This window comes from Hyperolius riggenbachi, chromosome 1 (genome assembly GCF_040937935.1).
Source record: "Hyperolius riggenbachi isolate aHypRig1 chromosome 1, aHypRig1.pri, whole genome shotgun sequence".
Taxonomy (NCBI): domain Eukaryota; kingdom Metazoa; phylum Chordata; class Amphibia; order Anura; family Hyperoliidae; genus Hyperolius; species Hyperolius riggenbachi.
In genome coordinates this window covers 121,110,358-121,124,084 of record NC_090646.1, presented here as the reverse complement: position 1 = coordinate 121,124,084, position 13,727 = coordinate 121,110,358, and the positions used below count along the sequence as shown (strand labels likewise).

Sequence of the window (13,727 nt, the reverse complement as noted above, 5' to 3'; positions counted from 1 at the left end):
CAAGTGGAAAGACTTGAATTATTATCAAAATATTACTGCAGATTACAGTGTATAAATAAATAAGCAGTAATAGGCTTGTCCTACTGCATGAGGCAGACGACAAGCACAATGATGTATGAACATGTTGTAATACTGTAATGTTGTGATAATCAGCTGACATAGGCAGCTATTGGTAGCACTAGTAATAAGTGGTAGTAATAAGTGGTTACACTGTGACATGTTTGGTGCTCTCCGCTGCCACTGCAGCGTCATGTCTGTATGAATGTGCTGGAGAAGTGATACATTTGTGCGCAGAACTCAGAGTGACTAAATAGAAACAAAACTTCCTTACCGTTCAGCGTCCCTCCTTCCAGTGATGTGCTGGGAGCCTCCTCCCCCATGGCTTGCCACGTACACTGGCTGGAGGAGACAGGATGCAGCTCTCTCTCTAGTGGCACAGTGCATGGTCAGTGTGAGGGACTCATCTCTGCAAACAGCTCTATCTATAATGTATGCTGCAGAGCACTACTATAAATCACTCCTGTATAATGGCTTGAAGAAAGGAATGCTAAAGGAAGACTCCATCAACTGTCTCTAGACTGGGAAACTTAAAGAGAACCTGAACTGAAAATAAAAAGTCAAAATAACCATACAATAGTCATACTTACCTCCTGTGTAGTCTACTCCTCAATCTCTTTCTCCTCTCCTGCGTCCCATTTGTCCACTGTGATCAATGGAATTCTCCGTCGTCCATTTTAAGACTGGCCATTACCCCATAACAGCTACCTGGTCAGCACACTGTTAGGCCTGGTTCACATTGGCGTTTTTTTCCGGAACCGGAACGTATATTGTACAAACGTAACGGATGTGAATGGATGCCATGTTAACCTATGGATCCATTCACATGCGTCAGTTGGTACGGATATGTTCCGGTCCACGGATCTAAAAAATGCTGCAGACCCTAATTTTCCGGACCGTTCTGCCCAGCGGAACGGATCTGGACAAAAAATACTGCAGCATTAGGGCAATGGGAAACTGAATGTTTCTTCACACTAGTGAAGAAACGGACCGTTCCACGGGGGATGGGGGCATGGGCCGCTGCGAATCTAGCGACGGGAGGATGCAGCAGCCGGGCGGGTGGGTGAGGGAGGGTTTATACATACCTTATTTTCAGTGGTAGCCGACGGTAGCGGCTTTCATCTTCCGCGTCATGTGACTAGTCACATGACGCGCTGTGTAATCACAGCGGAAGAAGAGGAAGCCTCTACTGCCGGCTACTATTGAAAATAAGGTATGTATTTGCTGAGTGAAAACGGATCCGATCTATCATTGATCAGATCCGTTTTCACTATGTGAACCGGGCCACGGACCGAGCCATCCGGATCCGGTGAAGCGGAGACCGGATCCGCTCACCGGATCCTTTTGGCTCAGAACGCCAATGTGAACTGGGCCTTAAACTGTAATATCATCCACTTGAGCCATAGAGAAACATGGACATTACCTTGCACATTCAGTTGTAACTGACAGCTGCTGATTAATAACTGACAGCAACTGGTAAATTTTAGTTCTGACAAAATATTGTCAGAACTGGAAGGGATCACTGTAAGAAGAAAATGGTGAGCTTCTGAGAGGGACTGATGGTGAGGTTAGTATGTAATATTCATTTGCAGCTATGTCATGTGTTTATTTTAAATCATTTTACTTGCTTCAGGTCCCCTTTAAAGGACTTACAAGGTGAAAAATAAAAAAACAGTTCAGTACCTGCTTCAATTTTAAATCCACGGAGGACGCCATCCGCGTCGTCCGTTTACTTCTGCCAGGTCCCCGCTCTTTTATTGCCCTCCGGGCTGGCTCCTGACCCCACAGCCCGGGTCGGGCTCTCATTCCTCAAGTAAAATGTCCACTGGAGCTTGCCGCGGCTGCGCAGTCCGCATACACGCGAGTGCGGCTGGCAGCTCTAGGGCTCCTCCCGCCGCGTCCTCGCTATAGGCTGTCTCCTGTGCGTGTATTGGAGGGAGGCCCTAGAGCTGCGCAGCCGCACTCGAGTCTATGCAGACTGCGCAGCTGTGGCAAGCTCCGGCGGCCATTTTACTTGAGGAACGAGTGTGGTGTCGGGAGCCAAGGGGGGTGGGCAGTGCGATACAAGAGCCGGGACCCGGCGGAAGTAAACAGAGGGCGGGGATGGCGTCTTCCGTGGATTCAAAATTGAAGCAGGTACTGAACTTTTTTTTTAATTTTCACCGCGCAAGTCCTTTAAGTCAAATTAATAGATCAGTTTAAGGCCTCTTGCACACTGCAAGTGATTCCAATTCCGATTCCGCTTTTTAATCAGTTTTTACATCCGATTCAGATTCTGATTTGCAATTTGCTCCCTGCACACTGCAAATCGGAATCTGAATCGGATGTAAAAACTGATTAAAAAGCGGAATCTGAATCGGAATCACTTGCAGTGTGCAAGAGGCCTAAAGAACAACTGAAATGAGAGGGATTTGGAGGCTGCCATATTTATTTCCTTTTAAACAATACCAATTGCCTGGCAGTCTGCCTCTGATACTTTTAGCCATAGATCCTTAACAAGCCTGCAGCAGATCAGGGTCTTGGTTCACTATGCGGTGCTAACCTACTTAGCACGCCTAAAGGTTTTGGGCATGCTAACTAGGGTGCTAAGTACTTAGCACGCACCAGTAAAAATTGGATTGCGCGCAAAGTCCAGCGCGCAAAACTTTAAGGTCGAATTGGGTGCGACCTTAATGTTGCACTGAATACGACCTTATAGGCCGTTTTCGTCGCACCGCGATACGCCGTTTGTGCCTTTGCACGCGAGCGCTAGTTAGCACGCCCAAACTGTCTTTAGCCATGAAGAGGGCTTTTCACAAGCGTGCTAACAGTTAGCACCGCTTTGTGAATCCAGCCCTAGGTGTTTCTGACATTATTGTCAGATCTGACAAGATTAGCTGCATGCTTGTTCCTGGTGTGATTCAGACAAAACTGCAGCCAAATAGATCAGCAGGGCTGCCAGGCAACTGGTATTGTTTAACCTCTTGCAGACTGCTGCACGCCAATTGTGGGTGGGGAAGGGGAGGTGGGGGGCTGTAGGGATCACTGTAAAGAAAAAAAATTGTAATTTTTATAAAAAAAGACAATATAATTAATAAAAACAAAACAAAAAATGCCTGAAGCAGCGGTCAGACCCCACCAACAGAAAGCTGTGTTGGTGGGCAGAAAAAAGGGGGAGGGGATCACTTGTGTGCAGAGTTTTGTGGCCCTGAAGCTAGCTCTTAAAGCTGCAGTGGCCTGAATTGTAAAAAAATAGCCTGGTCATTTGGAGGGGGGGGGGGGGGGGGTATAAGTCTGTGGTCCTTAAAGGAGAACTGTAGTGAGAGGTATGTGGAGGCTGCCATATTTATTTCCTTTTAAGCTGCCTGGCAGCCCTGCTGGACTATTTGTCTGAAGAAGTGTGTGAATCACACCAGAAACAAGCATACAGCTAATCTTGTCAGATCTGTCAAAATTGTCAGAAGCATCTGATCTGCTGCATACTTGTTCAGGGTCTATGGCTGAAAGTATTAGAGGCAGAGGACCAGCACGGCAGCCAGGCAACTGGTATTGCTTAAATGGAAACAAATATGGCAGCCTCCATATAATACTCACTACAGTTCTCCTTTAACCACTTGCCGACCGCACACTCATACCGTGCGGCGGCAAAGTGGTAGCTGGAGGACCAGCGACACAGATCTGCGTCGCCAGGTCCTCCCTAATTAATCAGGAAAGGCCGCTTGCGCGAGCGCCAGTTTACTGATAGATCACGGAGTAGGTCTCCGTGAATAGCCTGCGAGCCGCTGATTGCGGCTCGCAGACTAAATGTAAACGTAGGAGACATTTGTCTACTTTGTTTACATTGTATGGCGCTGCTGCGCAGCAGCGCCGTAAGGCAGATCGGCGATCCCCGGCCAATCAGCGGCCGGGGATCGCCACCATGTGACAGGGGACAGCCTGTCACTGGCTGCACAGGACGGATAGCGTCCTGTGCAGCCCGGATCACCAGGGGTGAAAGGGAGGAGAGGGAGGGGGGGAATTTCGCCGCGGAGGGGGGCTTTGAGGTGCCCCCCCGCAACATGCCAGCCAGGAGGAGCGACCAGACCCCCCCTGCACATCATCCCCATAGGGGGGAAAAAAGGGGGGCGATCTGCCAGCTGATCTGTGCTGGGGGCTGCAGAGCCCACCCAGCACAGATCACAAAAAATAGCGCTGGTCCTTAAGGGGGGGTAAAGGCTGGGTCATCAAGTGGTTAAGTGGTTAAACAGAAATAAATATGGCAGTCTCTATATCCCTCTCATTACAGTTGTCCTTTAACTTACCTGGGGATTCTGGCAGCCTCCTGGAGTCATCCTGTGCCCACAACAAAAGCTGGCCGGTTGCTGCCAGTAGGCGGCTACTGCGCATGCGTTGCCCTGAGCCACGCGCACCATGATCGCACTCACACGATTTTGTGTACTTTGCATACCCAGAACTCTACCAGCTGTGGTAGGTGCGGTGAGGAGGAGCTGTGCGGGGGTCGCCACTGCTTGCTGGACGAACTTGGAAGCGCTTTGTAAGACAAGAAAAACATTACATTGTATGACATTTTGACTTTTTAAACAAGCAACGTCTTGATATACAAGCACAGTACGTATACCACGCATCATGACATCACAATGTGCGGCTGAAAAAAACTGAGTTGGATACTCATCTATGGAGAGGGAAGTCTCCCATAGAGCCTCCTTGTTCCTCTCTTCATCCCTCTTTTACTGCTGTCCTCAGTTGAATTTTTTAACCTATGGAACCCCACGGCAAACTTCGGAAGCATTTGCATCCTTGAGTGCTTCCAAAGATGGGCGCATCTGTACTGCACAAGGGTGAGTCCGGACTTGGGCATGTGCAGTATGGATCGTCTCATCTTCGGAAGCACTTGGTGGCGCGAGTACTTTCGTAGGCTAATTGAGAAAGGCCAGAGAGGTATTAGGCCAGGCTGGATGAAGAGCTTCACCAGCAGCCTGGCAGTGGAAAAGGGATGGAGACAGGACTGGGAAGGCTTTTTGAAATCTAGAGCCTTCCCTCTCCATAGGTGAGTATCTAATTTTTTTTTTCAGCTCACTTCAGTATTGCTTTAAGGCTGCTTTCACAGTGGGACATTAAAGTCCCACATTACAGCAGCCTGTAACGCCGCCCAACTCACAGCAGTTAAAAATCAATGGGCTGTTCACAGTGCCCACTTTGCATACGAGTATAAAGCTGCACGTTAAATGAAAGTGCAGCATGCTGTGCTTATACCCGTATGTGGCTACGTTAGGCCCTGTTCAGACTATGTGCGTTCCTAGCCATTTGAGGGAACGCGTACGGGTACAATATACGCATAGAAACGCCTATCCATGCTTTCCAATGGCCTCGTTCACATGTATGCGTATGAGACACATACGTTTCTCATCCGCATTGCTGCACGCAGTTCTGTGCGTCACGCACAGAAACGGACGCAATGAAAGTCTATGGACGCGTATCAAAAACACGTACTACTGCGATTTAGTGTACATTTCCCTCTGCGGTTCCCATTTTTTTTCCCCAGGTCACGTGTGTGTGCAAAACGCAATAGAAAACGCACCCCTTCCCTTGCCTCCCCTTGGTGACCCTCACATCATTGGGGTCCATCATGCAAGAATCATAAAACAAGTGTGGCCATCAGGAGGATCTTCACACCCATAACAGGTGTAGCCACTAAACACTTGATCTGGAGTATCAGAGAAAGGGAAGCTTAGTAGTTGGGGCCCTCCCACACCTCTGGGCCCCTCTGCAGTTGCTGGGGCTGCTCCCTCCTAGTTACAGGGTGCATATCATTTTGGCGCCGCTCAGTTCGGCGCGGTGAGAGCCGAAGGACGGCTCTCACCGCTGCTGCTAAACTCCAAGGCGGCGTTAACTACTATTCCCCCTCCGAGTTGTCGCAACTCGGAGGGAGATGAAATTCGGTTTCCGGCAGCCGCCAGAGCCCCGAATTAGCGGTGCGCGCCCCGCAGAGCATAGCATTGCTGCTATGGGGTGCCCAGTTTCGGTGCTCGGCTGACAGAGCCACGCGCCGAAATCAGCTGATGCACTAGTTACACCCCTGCCTAAGACCAGGGCCCGTATGCAATTTCACTTTTCTCCTGTGTTTTATCCTAGGAGATACTTTTTCACCTTCTATTTAAAATAACTTTCCAGCATTTTTCATCTGAAAAAGTACTGAGACGTAAGTACAAAAGTACTATCAAAATTATTTTGAGTATTTTCTTGCTTGCTGGTGGTTCAACAGGCATTTTATTGAGAAATTTAAAAATATCACTTAGGAGAAAACTCAGGTGAAAAACTGAATTGCATATGAGCCCAGGCCTCTTAATTACCAGGGTAGTACTGAAGAAAGAAATTTCCCGGTAAAAAGCACCACTTTCATATCATAATTCCTTCATCCAAAGAACCAATTCCATGCAATTATGTTCAAAAAGTTACAAAAGTTTATTTAAAAGCCCCCCAAAAATGTGTCATTCATACAGACCCTTCTGATGAAGAGCCTGTTTTAGCCACACTATGCATTAAGGGATTATCATTGCATGGACTCTTCTCCAGACCTCATTTTCTCTTATGGGTTTGTATGGTCATACAGCAGGTAGTATCATATCCTAGTATTTGCACTGCCATTGCACTGGGGCTCATTCACTTGTATTCCTATTATATGAATATTGTTATACTTTACTACTATTTATTATTTAATAACTGATGGTTGTTGCTTTCATCTAGCACTTTTGTGTACACTATAATTATTGCATGCTATATGTTTACTGTATGACCCGGGTCATACTTCTGTATGGGCTATTGCAGCCCCTGCTGGAGAGGTTTTGTCCTTGCAGTATCTGTATTATCCCCTGTGGTGGAATGACATGGGCTGTTCGGTCCTTGTTATTATTTTAATTGTTTTTAACCCATTCGCGTTCCGTCGTTTTTACTTGAGAAATGTTCACCTCCCATTCATTAGCCTATAACTTTATCACTACTTATCACAATGAACTGATCTATATCTTGTTTTTTCCACCACCAATTAGGCTTTCTTTGGGGGGGGGGTACATTTTGCTAAGAGCCACTTTACTGTAAATGCATTTTAACAGGAAGAATAAGAAAAAAATGGAAAAAATCATTATTTCTCAGTTTTCAGCCATTACAGTTTTAAAATAATACATGCCTCCATAATTAAAACTCTCGTATTGTATTTGCCCTTATGTCCCGGTTATTACACTGTTAAAATTATGTCCCTATCACAATGCATGGCGACAATATTTTATTTGGAAATAAAGGTGCATTTTTTTCCGTTTTGCATCTATCACTATTTACAAGTTTAAAATAAAAAAAATATAGAAATATATCATCTTTACATTGATATTTAAAAAGTTTAGACCCTTAGGTAAATATTTACATGTTTTTTTTTTTTTAATTGTAATGGTTTTTTTTTTTTATATTTAACATTTTATTTGGGTAGTTTTGGGAGGGTGGGATGTAAACAATAGGTTTATAATGTAAATGTGTGTTCATTTTTATTTTTTTTTACTTTTAGTTGTAGTATTACTTTTTGGGCAGAAGAAGGCGGCGGCCATGAGTTTGTTTACATGACGTCACTCTAAGCGTAACATACGCTTAGAGCGACGCATGGGGGAGGTAACAGCCAGAAAAGGCGCAGCTTCCGAGAGAAGCTGTCGCTTTTTCAGCGGGGGAGAGGAATCAGTGATCGGGCACCATAGCCCGATTCACTGATTGCCTGGCTAACAAACCGCGGGCCGATCACGCGCGTGCACGCGTGCGATCGGCCGCGGGAGCGCGCATGGTTCCTGGACGTAGTTTCTACGTCCAGGAACCAAAATAGGTTAAAGTCGAATGACACTTTTTTTTGGCAATCAAATAAACTTTTGTAACTTTTTGAACATAATTTCATGGAATTGGTTCTTTGTTCTTTTGATCAAGGAATTATGATATGACACAGGTGCTTTTTACAGGGAAATTTCTTTCTTCAGTTCTATCCATATCTCTTCCCTAGCACACTGTGCATAGCCATAATTATTGTTCTTATAGTGGTGCGTACCTGTTGCTCTTATTGTAATTACCAGGGTAGTGATACAACAAAGGATAAATAACTAGTGTTGGTGTTTGTATTTGGCATATTGAATTCGGAACACCTGAATACTCCTGAACACCACACCTCAGCACTGTTTCAGTACCAAACAAGCGTGACAGGTTCATGGGGAGTTCACTACTTGCATGTTTCATGTAACTCCGATACTTCCTCCTTGCGGCTTTGGAAGGAGGAAGGAGTCTCATGAAATTAGACTTGAAGACAAAGCACTGTTATATCAAAGCACATTTCTTAAGAATTAATGGAGACTCACATGATTTATTCTACAATCCCAAAACATTTATAGAAAAATATTTAGGCCTCTTTCACACCAAGACGTTGCGTTTTAGGGGACGTTAAGGTCGCATAACGTGCCCCTAACGCAACGCCTGTAAAAAGCATCTGTGTCATATCATAATTCCTTGATCAAAAGAACAAAGAACCAATTCCATGAAATTATGTTCAAAAAGTTACAAAAGTTTATTTGATTGCCAAAAAAAAGTGTCATTTGACTTAAAAACAATTAAAATAATAACAAGGACCGAACAGCCCATGTCATAATACAGATACTGCAAGGACAAAACCTCTCCAGCAGGGGCTGCAATATCCCATACAGGAGTATGACCCGGGTCATACAGTAAACATATAGCATGCAATAATTATAGTGTACACAAAAGTGCTAGATGAAAGCAACAACCATCAGTTATTAAATAATAAATAGTAGTAAAGTATAACAATATTCATATAATAGGAATACAAGTGAATGAGCCCAAGTGCAATGGCAGTGCAAATACTAAGATATGATACTACCTGCTGTATGACCATACAAACCCATAAGAGAAAATGAGGTCTGGAGAAGAGTCCACGCAATGATAATCCCTTAATGCATAGTGTGGCTAAAACAGGCTCTTCATCAGAAGGGTCTGTATGAATGACACGTTTTTGGGGGGCTTTTAAATAAACTTTTGTAACTTTTTGAACATAATTGCATGGAATTGGTTCTTTGGATGAAGGAATTATGATATGAAAGTGGTGCTTTTTACCGGGAAATTTCTTTCTTCAGTACTACCCTGGTAATTAAGAGGCCTAGTCTTAGGCAGGGGTGTAACTAGTGCATCAGCTGATTTCGGCGCGTGGCTCTGTGAGCCGAGCACCGAAACTGGGCACCCCATAGCAGCAATGCTATGCTTCGCGAGGCGCGCACCACTAATTCGGGGCTCTGGCGGCTGCCGGACACCGAATTCCATCTCCCTCCGAGTTGCGACAACTCGGAGGGGGAATAGTAGTTAACGCCGCCTTGGAGTTTAGCAGCAGCAGTGAGAGCCGTCCTTCGGCTCTCACCGCACCGAACTGAGCGGCGCCGAAATGATATGCACCCTGTAACTAGGAGGGAGCAGCCCCAACAACTGCAGAGGGGCCCAGAGGTGTGGGAGGGCCCCAACTACTAAGCTTCCCTTTCTCTGATACTCCAGATCAAGTGTTTAGTGGCTACACCTGTTATGGGTGTGAAGATCCTCCTGATGACCACACTTGTTTTATGATTCTTGCATGATGGACCCCAATGATGTGAGGGCCACCAAGGGGAGGCAAGGGAAGGGGTGTGAACATTAAGGGGGCCCCATGAAAGTTTTGCTAAGTGCCCTGTGATTTGTAGTTACACCCCTGGTCTCAGGTGTGAGGTTGGAGATGAACAAGTATCACTTTTTCATGGCCTCCCTTCACCAATGCCCCAAAAAATCCCCTAAGTAGTGGACACACCCAGAAGAGAGGCGATGTTATGCTTCAGTGTTACAGGCTATATTGTGCAGCTGCACACAGGCGTCTAGCCTTTCAGGAAACACTGCAGCATTTTTGCATTACATTGGTAGCTGGGTGTGGTGAAGTGACCTAGATATTAATCTAATGTGTTCAAGGGACTTTTCCTCAGAAACTTACATTATTACTACTAGGAGTTCTACACAGCTCTCAGCAGCAGGGCATTAGTGAATGAAGGTAGTTACTGCAAAGCTACTCAGTTAATTTGATAGACACAAGAACAATCATACTTTTACCTCACAAACCAAAGGCTGATGGCAACGCATCAGGTTTTACAGTTACAATTACCAGTGGAGCTGATCATGCCAACATCAGTGATTTAGGGCATTACTAAATAGGTGGATGACTTGGGTGGCACCTACCAGCTGTACAACTACAGGCTAACATCCTGAACACAATAACTGAGTCTCATTCTTGAAGGAAACCAGAGCTGGGGGATCCTAAATATTTTATACTCACCTGGGGCTTCCTCCAGCTCCATAAGCACATGTGAGTCCCTTGCTGTCCTCCTGCGGTCTGCCGTTCAGCAGCGATCAGGCCCAGTAATAGCTGCATGCTTGTTTCTGTTGTGATTCAGATACTATTGCAGCCAAATAGATTAGCGGGGTTTCCAGGCAACTTGTTCTGTTTAAAGGAAATAAATATGTCAGCCTCCTTATTCTTGTCACTTCAGTTGGCCTTGATTGGAGACATTCCTCAGTCATTACTTCAACACAATCAGCTGCTTAAAGAGAATCTGTACTCTAATATTCTTACACTAAAAAGCATACCATTCTATTCCTTATTTTCTCCTGGGCCCCTCTGTGCTGTTTCTGCCACTCTCTGCTGCAATCCTGGCTTGTAATTAACAGTTTTAGGCAGTGTTTATAAACAAACTAACCAGCTTGTGATAGGCTCACATAAACAGAGTGTGTGAGTCATACAGAGTGTGCAGGGGGCCTGCAGAGGGTGTGTATCGCTTCTATCCAATCACAAGCAGCCCTGCACATTCCACACATTCAAGCCTTAGCCTGACAGACACCACAGAGGAAAGGAGATAAGATTTATTACAGAGACAGTGCAATTAGGAAAGGCTGCAGTAAGCCAGAGCACATTAGAACAGACATAGGAACTTATAGGATAGAAGAACTAAGGCTGAAAAATTTGTTACAGAGTATCTTTAAAGTAAACCTGTGAGCATGCAAAAATTTAAAAGTGAAATACTTACCTCGGGAGAGGGAAGCCTCTTGATCCTAAAGTGTCTTCCCCCATTCTCCTACGTCAGCTCATTGCAGCGCTGGGATCCCCGAAGTGTGGCCTCTCTGCACACTAGCACCGTCCCGCCAGCACCTGTGCAGTAGTGTGGACCCGATCCGGCTCTGCTAAGCGGGATGGTACTAGTGCATCTGTGCAAGCTGCCAACAAGCTCTTTTTCGAGAGTCCCAGCACTGGAATAGGGATGTGGAGGAAGATGAAGTAAGCCTCTTTAACCCTTTAGGATCCAGGGCTTCCCCCACCCAAGGTAATTACCCTCTAGGGGCACTTTTTTTTTTTTTTTGCTATAGGCACACTTTGAGACTCTGTAAGAGACTCTGTAACAATAAAAACGTCCCCTGGGGGGTACTCACATCGGGAGGGGGAAGCCTCAGGATCCTAATGAGGCTTCCCCCGTCCTCCTCTGTCCCACGGGGGTCTCCCTGCAGCCCTCCGAACAGCGGCCCAACAGACCCGACAGCCTGTTCAATATTTACCTTTCCAGGCTCCAGTGGGGGCGCTGTTGCGGCTCTTCTGACAGAGATAGGCGGAAATAGCCGGTCTCCGTCGGGTCCGCTCTACTGCACAGGCGCAGTAGACTTGCGCCTGCGCAGCAGAGCGGCCCGACGGAGATCGGCTATTTCCGCCTATCTTCCTGGGAAGGAGCGGATACTGCGCCTGAGCTAGAGCCAAAAGGTAAATATTTACATCGCCGCCGCTCTGGGAGGATTTTCACCGCCACCGTGGGACCGAGGAGGACGAGGGAAGCCTAAATAGGATCCGGAGGTTTCCCCCACCCAAGGTGAGTAACCCCTAGGTGAGTTTTTTTGGTTACAGATTTTCTTTAAGGTACACCTGACTTGAGGCGAAGAGCACAGAGGTACGTTCATGCTGGTTCCACATACTTGTGTGTTGTACTTTCATCCAAGGGGAGTGAATGGGGCACCGAAAAGAAGAGAAAGGAAGGGTGATGGGAGGAAACAATAAGGCAAGCCTGAGGTGGACGGTTGTCCACCTCAGGCTTGCCTAATTGTTTCCTCCCATCACCCTACCTTTCTCTTATTTTCAGTGCCCCATTCACTCCCCTTGGATGCAAAAAGTAAACATTTACTTACCTCGGACTTTTTCTATCCCTCTGAGTTATCAGGTCCTTCGCTGTCCTTTCTGGTCCACTCCGCTGTGTCGCTGTCACCCATGTGCTGTTCTGGCCACACGCACCTCCTCAATCGCGCTCCCATGGCCAGGAGCATTCTGTGCCTGCCCAGTTCGTGATCGAGGAGGTACAGAACGGAAGCCATACATGTGCAGTAGTCTGTGGCTAAGCCAATTTCGGACTTTAATTGGGGTCACAGTGGCAAAATGGAGCAGACTGGGGAGGACAGTGAGGAACCTGATAGACTGCGGGGCTGGAAGAAGCCCCAGGTAAGTATCAACTTCCTCCACTGAAAGTTACTTTTAATGGCAAAGGGATAGGAGGAAACATTGCAGCAAGCCTGCCTCCTTCTTTAGGCAGAAGTCTAATTTTTCAAGGAGTGATTATGGGGACCAGGGGGAATGAGGAGAGGTACGGACAATTTGTGGACCCAGCATGGACATACCTCTGTGCTGTGCATACCCAGTAGAATGAAGCACTTGTGCACGGAGGTTCCTGAAATATCCCCGTGACCTCTGGATACCAAGCTGGAGAATACCTGCGGCATGCTATATGAAAATGGGTGTGGCTATGGAGCAAAAGTGGGTGTGGTCAATGACTGGGTGAAATGTTCATGAACTTAGCAGCAGCGTGATTCAAAGAAAGTGGGCCTGCAAATTGTTGGATGAAGCCACCTCTGCTTTGATACAAAAATAATGCTCTAGTTATTATACAGCCATATGAGATGTAATAAAATAGACATTTATGTCTATTAACTTAAAAAGCATAGTTTAGCAGTGTGAGCAACAGACATCACATTTGGCGGCATATCCCCCTAAAATATAATAAGGTATATAGTGTCAGCTCCAATCAAGGGCCTGGGCACACACACTATTGCATTGTTCTGCAACACAGATGGTGGTGCTTGTTGCAAAAATGCTTTGGTACTTATGAATGGAACAGCTAGGTGTTACATATAAGATGCATGTAGCATTGAATTGGTAGAATGTGCTTCTACTCAATGCATAAGTGTGCCCATTAGTCTAGTGGTCCCTCTCCCACCTCCATACAGTTATATAGAAGTCAGTATATCTATGCCCTATGAAACTTTATCAGAAGCTCAAGGCTCAAAATATTGCCTCAAATGCGTGCTGCCCTGTTGCCATGCATATGAGATTGCGCATGTGAACATGTTCCCGGCAGTTCCCACGAGTGCATACCTGTGCCTAGTGCATGTGCACACAGATCCACGCATGCTCCCAGTGGCTTTAAAGGTAGCACTGATTGGTGCAAGGGAACATACCTTCCCTGAGACAATCTGTGCATGTTTTTGTAAATGATCACTGTTACAACCAGTAACGCGTCACCTTTGAAAAACATTTCATGTGATCCCAGTCTTAAAGTAAA

At 46.1% G+C, this 13,727-nt stretch overlaps 1 protein-coding gene across 2 annotated transcripts in view; it reads right to left on the bottom strand.

Annotated features, from left to right (window-relative positions):
- Window positions 1-13,727, bottom strand: part of FAM114A1 (family with sequence similarity 114 member A1) — a 102,316-nt gene that overhangs the window by 48,124 nt on the left and 40,465 nt on the right. Inside the window, exon 1 of one of the 2 annotated variants that reach the window (XM_068278455.1) lies at window positions 332-384. The exons of the other annotated variant lie outside the window; for it this stretch is intronic. Coding sequence (XP_068134556.1) covers window positions 332-380 — 49 coding nt within the window. The 5' untranslated portion in view covers window positions 381-384. Of the gene's footprint in view, window positions 1-331; window positions 385-13,727 lie in introns of those variants that run through there. 2 annotated transcript variants of the gene reach the window in all.